The sequence below is a fragment of the Adiantum capillus-veneris genome, chromosome 19 (genome assembly GCF_014529385.1).
Source record: "Adiantum capillus-veneris isolate H3 chromosome 19, ASM1452938v2, whole genome shotgun sequence".
NCBI lineage: Eukaryota > Viridiplantae > Streptophyta > Polypodiopsida > Polypodiales > Pteridaceae > Adiantum > Adiantum capillus-veneris.
The window spans coordinates 99,241,278-99,255,470 of record NC_140949.1 but is presented as its reverse complement, the minus strand read 5'-3'; the positions used below and the strand labels follow the sequence as shown (position 1 = coordinate 99,255,470).

The 14,193-nt window shown below is 42.0% G+C and overlaps 1 protein-coding gene across 1 annotated transcript; it reads right to left on the bottom strand.

Annotated features, from left to right (window-relative positions):
• Positions 1–1,898: 1,898 nt before the first annotated feature.
• LOC147434542 (auxin transporter-like protein 1) lies at positions 1,899–3,914 on the bottom strand. Its single transcript, XM_086491009.1, has 4 exons — positions 3,705–3,914; positions 3,489–3,579; positions 3,293–3,405; positions 1,899–3,206 (listed from the first exon to the last, which is right to left on the bottom strand). The coding sequence occupies exons 1-4, from the start codon at positions 3,893–3,895 to the stop codon at positions 3,158–3,160; spliced, it is 444 nt and encodes a 147-aa protein (XP_086347135.1). The 5' UTR covers positions 3,896–3,914; the 3' UTR covers positions 1,899–3,157.
• Positions 3,915–14,193: the final 10,279 nt, after the last annotated feature.

Sequence of the window (14,193 nt, the reverse complement as noted above, 5' to 3'; positions counted from 1 at the left end):
GGATGACAAGTATTCTGTTGTATGACTTTATGAAACGGAATTCCGAAATTGAATATGATTGATTTGTACTCTCTCACTTGACTTGTTTGAGTGCAGGAAATGAAAGACAAAATGACTGCATCATTTCGGTCTCATAAATTTCTATAGACACGATCACAATAAGAATCAGTTAATCGGGCACCAATGAGGTCCGGAATGGATCTAGATGCGATTATTAAATATGTTGCTGGCAGTCATGGCCTGAGATATGGAATGAATTTTGTTGTGATTTGTCATGTGATGTCGAGCGATGCCTTGTGATGTGAGTGGTGTCTTTGTAAAAGTGTTAAATGTTTCGTGTCTAGTGCATCGGTACTAACACTCAGTGTCTACTAAGACAATTTATGACCTCTGTCTGTTTTGCACGCATAATCGAGGAGGATTACAATTCTTTTAAGAGGGGGGTATGTCAGAAACTGATGATGTGGCTAACTGCACGAAACCCTATGATTCAAGCTGACGTGACAGCTGTACAGAACTCTGCGTTTTACGTTGCTACTAACGTCGCCTAGTTGTACGGATTTTTGCAAATTATGCTTGTGCTTTTGGCTGACAACTTTTGGCCAAGTTGTTTTTAGAACTCATTGCTTTTGAGTTTAATGCTTTTGGGGCTTTGCTTTTAGCATCCCTTGTAAATCTTTATAAGTGACCCAAGGGACTCTCACTTCTCAAAGCATCTAGTCGCAAAGTCTGAGAGCGAGTAAAAGAAATACCGTTTGAAGGGACGCCAATCTTTGTGGTCAATATCTCTTGGCATGGAACTACCCCGGGCCGTGTCGACTCTTAAATTTGTGAAGTGTTTTGAAGTGAATCTCTATTGTGTCGCGACGACAGAATCTTGACTTGTGGTGTCCAAGTTTGTTGGCGCTGCCATTAGGCAGGGTCTATGGGGAGGACATGGCCATAGGAGCTTAGGCCAATCAAGCTCTGTCGTGCAAGGGTGTGCTTTTTAGGTGGACGGCATGCATGCGGTTGCTATTTTTGTTGGGGTGCATTTTGGGTGTGCAAACGTCGTAGTGTGTGTGTATACCTTTTCTCTGTTGTTGGGTGATAGCGAGAGGGAGTAAGAAGCAAAATAGGCAGAGGCTGTAGCCCCATTCCACCAGAAAAACTGGATATGTTCTTAGTTAGTGGTGTGCATCAGCATTAATGCTGAAAAAGACAGCTAAACCTTAGGGTCCTGCCCAGGAACAGAATCCAGGGTGGCACCTTATGGCCTACCAGATTAAAAGTTCAAACAAATTACCTTCTACTATATTATATGTAGCAATGCAAGTCCTAAGTATCTCGATATCCTTGTAACAGAATGGAAAAAGATGCAGTTCGATGGGCTTACCTCTCGTGCAAAAGTGGTGCGGTATGTGGCCATGTGAGCAGCAGCTGGAATGATGTAAACTGTAAATGACACCAAGAGAGCACCGATGGCAGAATTGATCGGCCCAAAGAAGGGAAAGATGATGGCCAAGAACCAAATGGGCAACAATACAGGTAGCCTGACAATTGCTCGAACTAGTATGTTACGAGAGGTATGGAATCCTGTCACCTTCTCCCACACAAAGTAGAGCGGTGTGCATGCAAAGCCACAAATGTACATTCGACAACACCAGGACGTAAGCGTTAGCTCTCTGGCTACTTACACACCACTTTATTGTGTGTTTAAAACCACAAGAAGTTTTGGACAAATTCTCACAATAATTCCCACATTGTGACTTACCTCAACATCATGAGCTTTTGTGAGGGAGGCACCGCATGCCTAGCTAGGTACGATTGGGGGCAGGGGACCTAGCTAGGCATGCGGTGCGATGCCTCCCTCACAAAAGCTCATGATGTTGAGGTAAGTCACAATGTGGGAATTATTGTGAGAATTTTTCCAAGACTTCTTGTGAACCTGGGCCATCATGATTAAGCTTTTAGGGAAACATCAACCAATTGAATGTTGATTGTACTAACCTGATGGATCAACATAAGCACAACGGCAAAATCTCTTGCTCCAGATCTTGGAAACAAAGCAAATGCGTTCGAGTGGTCTAAAAGCTTGTCTCCAAAAGCCCAATAGACAGAGATGGCCGAGGGTAGCGTCAGTGTGAAAACGTAGAGTGTGGCTACGATATAGACCCACTTAAACCTCCGAGCCTGCAGTGTTCGGGAAAAGTGTGCCTCAGCTTAGCCTTGAACCGTTTGCAAAATCAAAGTAGCTGATTGAGGGGAGGGCAAGAAGGAGAAAACTCCGCTTAAAAGACATGGAAAATAATGTAATTTTGCGAAAATGCTGGCTAGTATTGTAAAATTTCCGGTTAAGATTTGTCTTGGAGGGATTTTTGTATGTTTGTGAAAATGATTTGTCCTGAACACTGCTCCGAGGTTTCCACATTGCGTGCATTATCTCCCTGCACAGATACACACGATAGGTTTGATTGATAAACATCACATCACTGCTTGATTGATGCAACGAAATTTGAACGAGGAAGTCAAGGCTTTACACAGTGACAGCATGACCACCAAAGGCGTAGAGAATGTTGGTTGCACCAGTAAAGTAAAGGACCATCTTGGTAGGCTAGGTGCAGAATGCTTGACATCTGCAATCTGAGGTCAATAACACACAGAATTTTTGGGGTGCAATGCATGCAGGTGAAACATCTGTGGATTAAAAACATACGACTTCCGGCACTCAAGTGAATATGCTCTCTAGAGTGCCTGGATATTCTTGTACCCATTCAATATATGCATGGTACGTTATAACTCAATATCTGTGCCAGGGATGCAGATATGAAGAGATGCACAGACAAGTGCGTAGACAAGTTGGCTTCCACATGAACATAAATAACTGCATTCTGAGGTCATTGACATAAATGGATACATGCTGGTAAGACATCTAGACATTAAAAGCATATGACTTCCTGCATTCATGCCTCCTATGGTCTTTAAAATGCATAGATATTATGCACATAAATGATTGCAAATGAAGAAATTCTGTGTGGTTGACCTGTCCATTTGCGAGTGCGGCGATGGTCATGTACCAGGCGGTGTAGGTGGTCATGCCAAGGCCCAGGAAAGACCATATCCTATAGTTGTGGAAGGATGGTATGAACACAGTGAAGGCACAGCAGGCCCCAAAGATTTAAGTCCATGTTCGCTTGTCGAGATGGTCATTGATGTAGTAGATATTGCTGTTGAGATAAACACATCCAGCTCTAAACATGCTTTTTCATAGGAAGGGTATGTGTGTCCATTCAACTCAAAAGAACAAGCTTACCTTCCACAAGCGATGAGCTGAATGACGGACCCAAAAAGCAGGAAGGTACAGTTGAAGGCCAGCCCAACAGCCTTCCAGAATGGGCCAAGAAGTCCACCCAGCACTTCGAACCACTGATGAAGAGACAATTACTGGATCAACCATCCGAACAATGTAGCTCCTTGAAAAACCTACTTGCTGAATTTTGCTTGCCTACCTGGATGACATGGTTTTTGAAATTTACGTTCTCTTTTTCCTTCCTGGATCTGTATTCTACATACAAGCAGCTTATCAAGTATGCGGTCCAGCTGCCCATGAGTCCATAGAATATCTGAAAAATCACCCTTGATACCATGCCCAGCTGGGAGAACGAGTACGGAAGGGTCAACAGCACTTGCGCAACCTGCACAAAATCAGCATCATTAGCACATACTTGACTGGATGAAATGCAACGCACCAGTCAACCCAGCCAGCGATGCTGCCAGAATTTGCAGCGCATCTCCTCCGAGGATCGATGCCGTACTCTACAACAGGTTTATGGTGGCCGGGGCCGCCACATGTATCCCGACTCCGGCCGTGAGTCACCCTACGAAAGCCAGCAGGAGCACACGACCAGAATGGCATCTCGTCCTCTTTAACAATGCGATCTGCGTCCTCGAGAGTGCAGAACTCGAGATGCAGGTACAGCTTGTTAGAATTAGCTATTAGTATTTGATTCTTTCTTTGATCCACTATTACATGTCATTTTTTACCCTACTAACATGATTTTCTTTTGAATTATTGCAGAGACCTGGCTTTGGTGGTGAGCTGATGAGAACTGCCAAGTAAACTAGGCACCAAAGTTTTCCACTTCAGTTTTTTATAAGCATACATAAACATGTACATACCAGTTGAGATTGTCAGATACCAATCGGTATCTGAACAAGTCTGCGAAATGTAGCTGGAAATAACTTAAGACTTTTGCCTGCTAGTCAGGCCACTTGAAAGGCAAATCACCTTCTCTCTCTCTCTCTCTCTCTCTCTCTCTCTCTCTCTCTCTCTCTCTCTCTCTTCGCAAGAGTATTGGTCTTCATGAAGCGTTTTGAGGTTCTTGTTGGTGGGAAGCAGCAACATGCAGGCAATTTACTGGTAACAAGCAATTTTTGTTTAAAGCCTGGACATTGCCCATAACCTTTGATCAATCATGAGATGAGGTTGGACATTTCTACTTCTGAGGTATCATCTAGTTTTTGTTTTTGTTTTTGCCTGAATATTGCCGGGTATATATGTTGCCTTCAAATTGGCGGGTACCCTTACTTTTACCGAAGAATTCCCTTAAATCTTAACAGTGGATCAAAATTGAATATATGAACTATTAACGAACGGTTTCAACCCGAGGTACATATAAACTGGTTCCTCTTGAGTAAATATCATAATCATATTTAAAAGTAAAGATCTCGCTGCAGATATACATGTTACGATGTCGATCTCTCCCTTTCATGCATTTGCTGAGCTTAATTTGTGCACACAAGGTGAGGAATTGGATGGCAATTTTGTCTATATCGTTGCACCAATGAATGTGACAAAACCATGGTGACCTTTGAAATATCCGGCTTCTGTCGGCCGATTCATCATGCTGTACATATCTCATAATTACAACTGGACACACAGTGTTCATTAGTGAGTCTCAAATGTAAAAATCTTTCATTGGGCCGTCCAAAGCTTCCATGTCCTCCACCGAAACTCGGTCATGTACTTCCGCTTCCTTTCATCTTTCTCTTCAATGCTTTTTCAAGAAACTTCGGGTTCAGGTTTTAAATCGTTTCTATCCCACATTGCCAATTGCCAAGGTTCTCTTCTCGAACAAGCTTCTTCTCGCCTCATAAGAATTACAGAACTGGACCCATTCCACCGACCGCGTTTTCCATTGGAGTACAACCAACTCAAAAGCTTCCATCTTTTTCATCAGCTGCTTGTTTTGACCATTTTGTGACCAGCTAAGACTTACTATCATGAATAAGCGCCCTGTCTGTAATTTTCAGCTTGGTAGACCTTTGAACTGCGGTCATACCAACCGTTGGAGGCAGACGGGTCCGTTTTCCATTTGCGCTGATTCTCAAGACTGGGTCTGTCTGCCTTAGGATACCAAGGTGCAGAGGACATGAATTGGAGAATGTGAGGGTTATCTTCTGCTTTCCATCCTCGTCGAGCTCTTGCGACCTTCTTCCAACTCCAACCGCTTCCTGTGATCCGTCTTCCCACGGCTGCTGTCGCCATGGCTGAGGGCTCCTGAACAATTGAAAAGACCAGCAGTGCTCGAAATCAGGTCTTCGCTGCGCTGTGGTTTTTGAAATGCCAGTGTTTTGGCTTTTCAAACATTAACGCCAATGCTAAGGCTTATGGCCAAAACCATTTTTCTTTCTAACCAAAGAACGTTTTACCGGTCATCTTCAAGTCGAGCTCGACTTTTAGCCAGCATTTTGTAAGTTTAAAATACACTAAACCTTGGCTTCTTGTGTGATTGGCAAAAGCCTCTTTCACACCTTGTATCCTGAAATTAGGAGGGGAGTCCAAGCAAGGATACTTCATAGCAAGAAATCCTTCCTCTCTTCGCCCCACCTAGAACCATCTGCCACAATGAGGTGCTTTCATTAAGAGCTCTGCTCTTCAAACTCGAAGAGAGACTCCCTGGTGGAGGAGAGGCAAGACATAGGAAAGAGAGGGGGTTGCTTTACAACTGGCATTAGAGAAGTGAGGAGGGGTCCTCCATTCATAAGCATAAGCCAATCCCTTTGATCATTAAGGGTGGATAAAGGATTTCTTAGTGTTTTGCAACCTTTTTAGATAACTAACTAGAATCTTCTCCACTAATCTATGGCAACTTTCCCCCAAAACCACATGTTTTCGTTGTCGGAGAAAGTAATGGAAGCCCGGGGGGGGAGAGAGAGAGAGAGAGAGAGAGAGAGAGAGAGAGAGAGAGAGAGACCATGCATACTAATTAATATGACACTATACATCAATGATGGAGGTAAAGAGATCGAGGGAAATCCTCCCTCTTCCTTTGGTCTATGTATGTTTGTCAAAAGCGTGGAGAATAAGCCATATGATCCCTTCCGATGTGATTTTGAAGAATTACTGGGAGTTGAACATGGTGACACCCCAAAATCCACTCAATAGGCTATTATGGTGGGTCTCATTGAGTGCGTTCTCTCTTAGATAGCATTGAATGCTCTACGTTTCCAAACATAGCTTTCTCACTTTCTATCTCCTCTTGATGAAGTTGCAATTGGTGTCTAAGCTAACTAATGGTCACTTTGGTAGTGTATGGGACATACATATCCATGAATCATAGTCTTTGCATGGATGAATCCTAGTCTTTGCATAAATACCATTGAGTTTGTCATAAGCTAGTTGATGTAGTAGGGCATCCTCGATGGTTGCAACTCATTGGGTATGGTCCATGTCTCCTATATATAGCATTGGCATAATTCTGATCACAAGTCTTGATTCCTCTTCCTTTAGAAGAGGTGGATGTGGGGGGTGTGTGAATCATATGGAAAAGCGAACAAGCACTTGTTTAGATGAATGTGACTAAGACATTATGCCCATCAATGATAATACCATGGAGTCCCCATCCCCTAGGTGTCATCTGTGAGGAACATCTATAGACATATGTGTGAGGAACATCTATAGACATATGTGTGACTCTATGTGAAGCATATTCTCTTGAATCAAACCTCCACCACCTTCACATGTGTAGAAAATTCCAAGTAGGCAATGTCATGTGAAGCATTCTATATATTTTATCTATGTATCCATGAGGGCAAAGCCTTGGTGCCCAAATTGTGACTCCATCTATAAGGCAGTAGTGACAATATGTCAAACAACCCATTTGTGTTCTCTCTAGATCGAATGGAAAAAGCTACGTATCCTCATGTTTTTGGCATAAGCTTGCAAAATAATTTGTCTTTGGCTACATAAGCATGGTGAAATACCATGATTCCCCATCCCCCATGTGTCATTTGTGAGGACCATCCAGAGACATATCTATGACTATATATATGAAGTATATTCTCTTGAATCAAACCTTTACCACCTTCACATGTGTACAAAATTCCAAGTAGGCAATGCCATGTGAAACATTTTATACTATTTATTTATGAATCCATGAGGGCAAGTTCTTGGTGCCTAGATTGTGACTCCATTTATCAAGGCAGTAGTGACAATGTGTCAAAACAACCCATTTGTGTTCTCTATAGCATGGGAAAATCTATGTACCCTCATGTTTTTGCCACAAGATCGTGAAAGAATTTGTGTTTGGCTACATAAGCATGGTGAATGAAATTTGTGTACCTCTTTAAAGAGGGGCATTGAGTATTGTGTCGTCGAAACATTATTTTTTATGCTTCTGTAATATATTGTAAACTAAATAGTTTATTGTTCACTTTTTTCCAAAGAACGTAATATATTATTATGATACACATTTTATAATACTAATGTCACTTTCTATTTTTCCCTCACAAAGAAGCCTTTAATTATAAAATTCTTCTCAATAGCCTTATGTAGGCTATAGTGCATTTTCACCACCTCTTTATATTCGTAAAAATGAACAAATTCTAACGTGAATTTGGAATAAGTATATCCCAAAATATCAATCTAAAGGCATTTTCCTTTTTCCAAAGTATTTTTTTCGTCCAAAGAATCTCGCTTGAGGTCACGAAGCATTCATCTACACTTTACCTCAACGCGTCAAGTGTGAGCCCATTACACACAACCTCTCAAGAGTTCAATACCTCGTTTTACACGACTTGCCTTAAAACTAACTGCTTAGAGAGCATTATTGAGGCTAAATCAGAGTCGATTTTTGCTAACAGAATTAATAACTAACACAAAGGTGACCTTAGTGAACAGATAAAAAGAAACGTCGCCATAAAAACTTTTTGATTGTAATCCTTGTAATGTCTTCTTGTTGGGAAGGGTGCAAATGTCAATGAACACAACACAATAAATGGTCATTTTACAACGTTGCTCTCCTTCCCATTGTATTGATCAGTCACTTACCATAGTCACAAATACAAATGTTAATGAAAGAATGCCAACGCTCCATCTCTTGCTTCCAAATGTTTGTCAATGATTATGGAGTGATGATATCAACTCTTGCATTTGCTTCTCTGCAGCTGTGGATTCAAAAATGAAAAAGCAAAAAGTTAGCTCGATCTCTCTCCAAACTGACACAATGTGCTTACCTGTGCACGTGCACAAGCATTCGCTATTGCTCATGTACACTCAAAAGTCTCTCTCCCTCCCTCCCTCTCTCTCTCTCTCTCTCTCTCTCACACACACACACACACACACACACACACAACATATGAATGCATGGCCACACCACAAAAATACTAAAAACCCAAAAGGATTACCATGGTTGCCAGTGAAAAGCTCAAATTGGGTTGTCGCCTACCGAATGAACATCTCCATGTCACCCACAACAACAGCCCCGCATTCCGCTGCTTCTTGCAAACAACAGCTTTGTTGTTGAGGGGTTGTAGATGGAATAAAAAACAAGGTTGTAGTGCTAAATCTTTTTGCACAACACCACCTTTCACTAATTTACATCGCATGCACACACACACCGGTTCTCTCTCTCTCTCTCTCTCTCTCTCTCTCTCTCTCTCTCTCTCTCTCTCTCTCTCTCTCTCTCTCTCTCTCTCTCTCTCCCCCCCCCCCGCACAACACACACACACACCACCAACACACCTTTTTAATAGGACTTCTATCCACATTTAGATGGATGCCAACGGGACATGCATTAGCAAGTATTTTTCCTAACTCTAGGTAAAAGTCATCCAACATGTTCAGCCTCGGAGCTTTTCCACCAACTTCATTTTCTTCAGTATAAAAGCAGCAAGATTGATGTCAACCTGACCAATAACTAGAATTCCATTTAATGCTTTACTCACCATAAAAGTAGTCTGTAAAAACTACATGAGCGTCTCTTTGCTTTGCTGCAAAAGCGATAGCTTCTCCTACTCCACCAGATCTAACCAAATCAAGGAGCTTATCCTGAAGAACATGTGTCTTCGTATTTTGTTGCTATGAAATCAAAATTATGTATCAATGCAAGCTCATAAAAACCATGATGTTGAAAAAGGGCTTAATTTCATATGATCCAAGGGCATGTACTCAAGCAAATAATGCATCAGCCCAGAGCAGCAAAGGTGAGTTTAAATCCCAAAAATGATTATTCAATGGTCACACATACTGGTTTGTGACGAACGCTATTGTGATTTCTTTGGATGTTAATTTTCAAGGTCAAGAATTGGGCAATTTAGTTAGAAATCTCCATAAATACCTTAGATTTTGGCTTAAATCCCGATTGTCTCATCATTTAGGATTTGACAATCAAGGTTTTATTTTGGTGCCACCAGCTGCACCCAAGATTGGAAGTCATGGAAAGTCATCATAGTTGGTATATCAAGAAATAAAACAACGTGAATCCTCAAGTGGGCATAAAAACAAAGTGTTTACAAACAATGGATCAGTACTGTTTTTTGAAGATGTTAAAATTTAGAAATCTCTCCTATACTTCAAGCCTGTCTTGAGAAGAACCCTAAAAATTTTACACATACTAGTGTAAAGAAATTCTTCCAATTTTGCTGCAAAAACTGGTAGAATTTTCAGAGAGAGAGAGAGAGAGAGAGAGAGAGAGAGAGAGAGAGAGAGAACCGGTTTGTGTGCATGCGATGTAAATTACTGAAATGTGGTGTTATGCAGAAAGATTTAGCACTACATCCTTGTTTTTTATGCCATCTACAACCCCTCAACAACAAAGTTGTTGCAGGACGCAATCGAATGCGGGGTTGTTGTTGTGGGTGGCATGGAGATGTTCATTCGGCATGCGACAACCCAATTTGAGCTTTTCACTGGCAACCATGGTAATCCTTTTGGGTTTTTAGTATTTTTGTGTTGTGGCCATGCATTCATGTGTGTGTGTGTGTGTGTGTGTGTGTGTGTGTGAGAGAGAGAGAGAGAGAGAGAGAGAGAGAGAGAGAGAGAGAGAGAGAGACTGTTGAGTGTACATGAGCAATAGCGAATGTTTGTGCACGTGCACGAGTAAGCACATTGTGTCAGAGAGACCGAGCTAACTTTTTGCTTTTTCATTTTTGAATCCACAGCTCCAAAGAAGCAAATGCAAGAGTTGATATCATCACTCCATAGTCATTGACAAACGGTTGGAAGCGAGAGCTGGAGCGTTAGCATTCTTTCATTAACATTTGTATTTGTGACTATGGTAAGTGACTGATCAATACAATGGGAAGGAGAGCAACGTTGTAAAATGACCATTTATTGTGTTGTGTCCTTTGACATTTGCGCGCGGGCCCTTCCCAACAAGAAGACATTACAAGGATTACAATCAAAAAGTTTTTATGGTGACGTTTCTTTTTATCTGTTCACTAAGGTCACCTTTGTGTTAGTTGCTGATTCTGTTAGCAAAAATCAACTCTGATTTAGTCTCAATAATGCTCTCTAAGCAGTTAGTTTAAGGCAAGTCGTGTGAGACGAGGTATTGAACTCTTGAGAGGTTATGTATAATGGGCTCACACTTGACGCGTTGAGGTAAAGTGTAGATGAATGGTTCCTGACCTCAAGCGAGATTCTTTGACCTCAAGCGAGATTCTTTGGACGAAAAAAATACTTTGGGAAAAGCCAAATGCCTTTAGATTGATATTTTGGGATATACTTATTCCAAATTCACGTTAGAATTTGTTCATTTGTCATATTTACGAATATAAAAAGGTGGTGAAAATGCACTACAGCCTACATAAGGCTATTGAGAAGAATTTGATAATAAAAGGCTTCTTTGTGAGGTAGGTAGGTAGCAATTGATGGTAGGTAGCACAAAAGCACTTGATATTAGCATCTGTACTTCAAAAGGCTACAATTTTGTACCCTCTCCCAAACCCCATGGGGCAGCATTGCCAAGCATGAACAGTCTGAGCAAGATATATAGCTCATTAGGAAAAAAATGGACTCTCCATGGGCCTTGTAAGAATCCCTAATTTAAAGGAAGCCTGCCAAGATTAAGGGGGACAAAGGCTTTGAATGGGGCTATTTTGGTAGGGTCTCCTCCACCTTTGACCCCTAAAAAGGTAGGGGGAAGGGGGGGGGGGGGGGGTAACCATTTAAAAAGTAGGGAAGGGGGGGGTAAACCATTTGAAAAGTAGGGGGGTAGGGGGTCTTCTCTCTCTACCTTTTTGGCCAATTTGTAAGTGGCCTCTTAACTCTCCCATGCCACCTAAGCAAATCCGTGGGTCAAAGAGGTCAAAAAAATGACTTTTTTCAAAAACTTTCAAAAAAACTCTATTCCCCCCTAAAAAGTACCCCCAACATATACACATAATAAAAAGAAGATTTTTAAGTTAAATTACTCAAAATTCAACATTTTTTGACTCCCTCCAAACTTTTAGAAAATTCTCCCCAAAATTGAAAACTCTCTCTCCTAATCTAAGCTCCTCTCCTACACCCATCCCCCTTGCACCTGCACCTGCTACTGCACCTACGCATCCATCTCTCCATCCTTCAAGCTCCATCTCTCCATCCTTCAAGCTCCATCTCTCCATCCTACAATGCCTCTTGACGACGTGACCAATGTCCTAGCAAGCTCTTCACGCGGTAGGTCTCCAGGGCTTTTCCTACGCCTACCTCAAGAGTATGTTCCGACAAAGAAAACATGCTTGGGTACATTACCTTCAGCCAACGAACGCCACGCTCAAGGGGAGAAGAATGTGGATCTCTGGACAAACGGATGCTTGTATCCAAAGGATCCTTCTCTCAATGTTCATCCGTCTTTTACAAACATTCCATCACTGTTGCAATACGTTGGAAATGGAGAGCAAGGTTTGTTGGGCTACTACAAGAGACTCAACAAACACGAGATTGCGCGGTCCGAGATCTACTTGCGTCATTGGCAGTTGCTCAATGGGAGTTTCCACAATCTTCAAGCTCAGATGCAAACAGCTACTAGTGCTCTTGAGGAGGCAAAGAGCACAATCACAACCAAGGAAAATGTAATTAAAAAGCTTGAGGATACTCTTTCACACATGAAGAGTACTGCCATGGGAGGTAGGGTGAGAAAACGAGAGTTGTCCAAAATTCAGACTCTTGCACCACGTGGAGGTGCAAGAAAACGAAGGGTGACAGCTATGAGGTAACATGTTCTATCCCTCATGTTGTTTAAGTTCAATACGGCTCATCATTGTTGTTTTGGGCAATAGGAACTTCATCCACGAAACGTACGGCGGCGAGAATGCGTCAGCTAGGGCTACTTTACTTCGTTCTTGTTTCAACAAAGAGGATTTTATTGGGATGCTTGATGCTCCAGAGGCAAAACACTTGAAAGACGCAATCACTAAGAGAGTTCTTAGAGATTTTTCTAATATTGTCACTGATCTAGATGTTCAGGATATTTGTGATGCTGTTGGGATTAGTACCAAGGGCTATCAAGCAATACATCAAGTGTTAAAAGATGCATTAAGAAGTCGAGGAGTCACGGGAAAACCTATTCCCACTTCCTCACAGAGTGCAGATTGCCAAGAAGGTGTCAAATGAAGATGTTGTTCACCGATTAGGGGACTACTTGTATATTGAAGACACGATGCCTCTTCAGCCGCTCAGTAGCAAATCACAAGGAAGGAAGGGCCGCGGGAAGGGAAGCGGTGCTGTTTCTAACAGTGTGTTGCGGACCGAAGGGTTTGTTTACACCAAATTCAACAATATCTTTGTGGACTTGATACGATTGCAGCAGTCCATGGCTGTTTTCTACAATTTGAGTGATGCAGGTTAGTTTAGAGTTGCCTACATGCTCTATGATGTGTCATAACATGCATTCTGAGGCTTTATGTTGTTGGCAGTTCTTGAAGGCAAGCTTGTGTTCGTGTTGAAGTTGGATGAGTGTGTAATTGTTAAAGGAAGAAAGTTGGAGAGAATGAGCATCACGCTTATGAATGAAGCCCTAGCTTATGCCAAGCAATCTTGCAGTTCAAGTGAAGCGACAAAGCCCTCTTTTAGTGTGCAATCAGAGAAGGATATATGGTGGCTTGGTGCAATTGAAGTTCCGAAAGAGACACATGAAGTCCTTGCATGGATTTTCAGTAGAATCCCATGGGTTACAGAGGTCATTAAAGCTCAAATAAACGGTGAGAAGCTCATGGTTCCAGGACGTGGAGAGTTTGATGTTGAATGGCATTTAGGTGGTGATCTAAAGACCATAAAGTGCATGCTTGGATGCAAACAAGGTGCAAATTCTTTACTTCCTTGTCCATTCTGTACGAAAGGGCACAAGACAAGTCGAGCAACTCAAGTGGAAGGTCAGGACGATGATAATGATGACCATATAAATAGGGAGTGGCAAAGTTCGGTTCTTTCATGTGATATGTTGTAGGTGCCCAATAGGGATAGCAAAGATCCTGGGTGGAACCCCATAATTCCCTTCTCCCTCAACAATGTTCACTTTTGCACATTGCATGCGTTTATGCGAATATTTGATAGGATCTTAAAGCATCACATTGATTATACTTTCACAATGAAGCCCCTTCAACGGTCAAAAGACTCCTTGCAGGGGGTGGAGACGCTCCTTAATGAGATTGGATGTCATCGATTAAGGGTGAACATTGTAGCAGAGACTTGTAGGGAGAAGACATATGAGGTGGCACAGAAGGTTTCCATGAATGGAGCCAAAGCACGTCGATTTTTCAAGAAGATGTCAAAGTCTCCAATGCAGGTATCCAAGGCAAGTGTCGATCTAGCAAGTGAGAAGCGGTGGGAGTTGTGGAAAGATTTGTGTCCATGCACGATGGACAAAGATCCCAATGTGGAGGTTGCTAACCAACGCAAGCTAGTATGGTCATCCTTTCAAAATGTTGTGCAATTGATGAATCTTTCAAGCA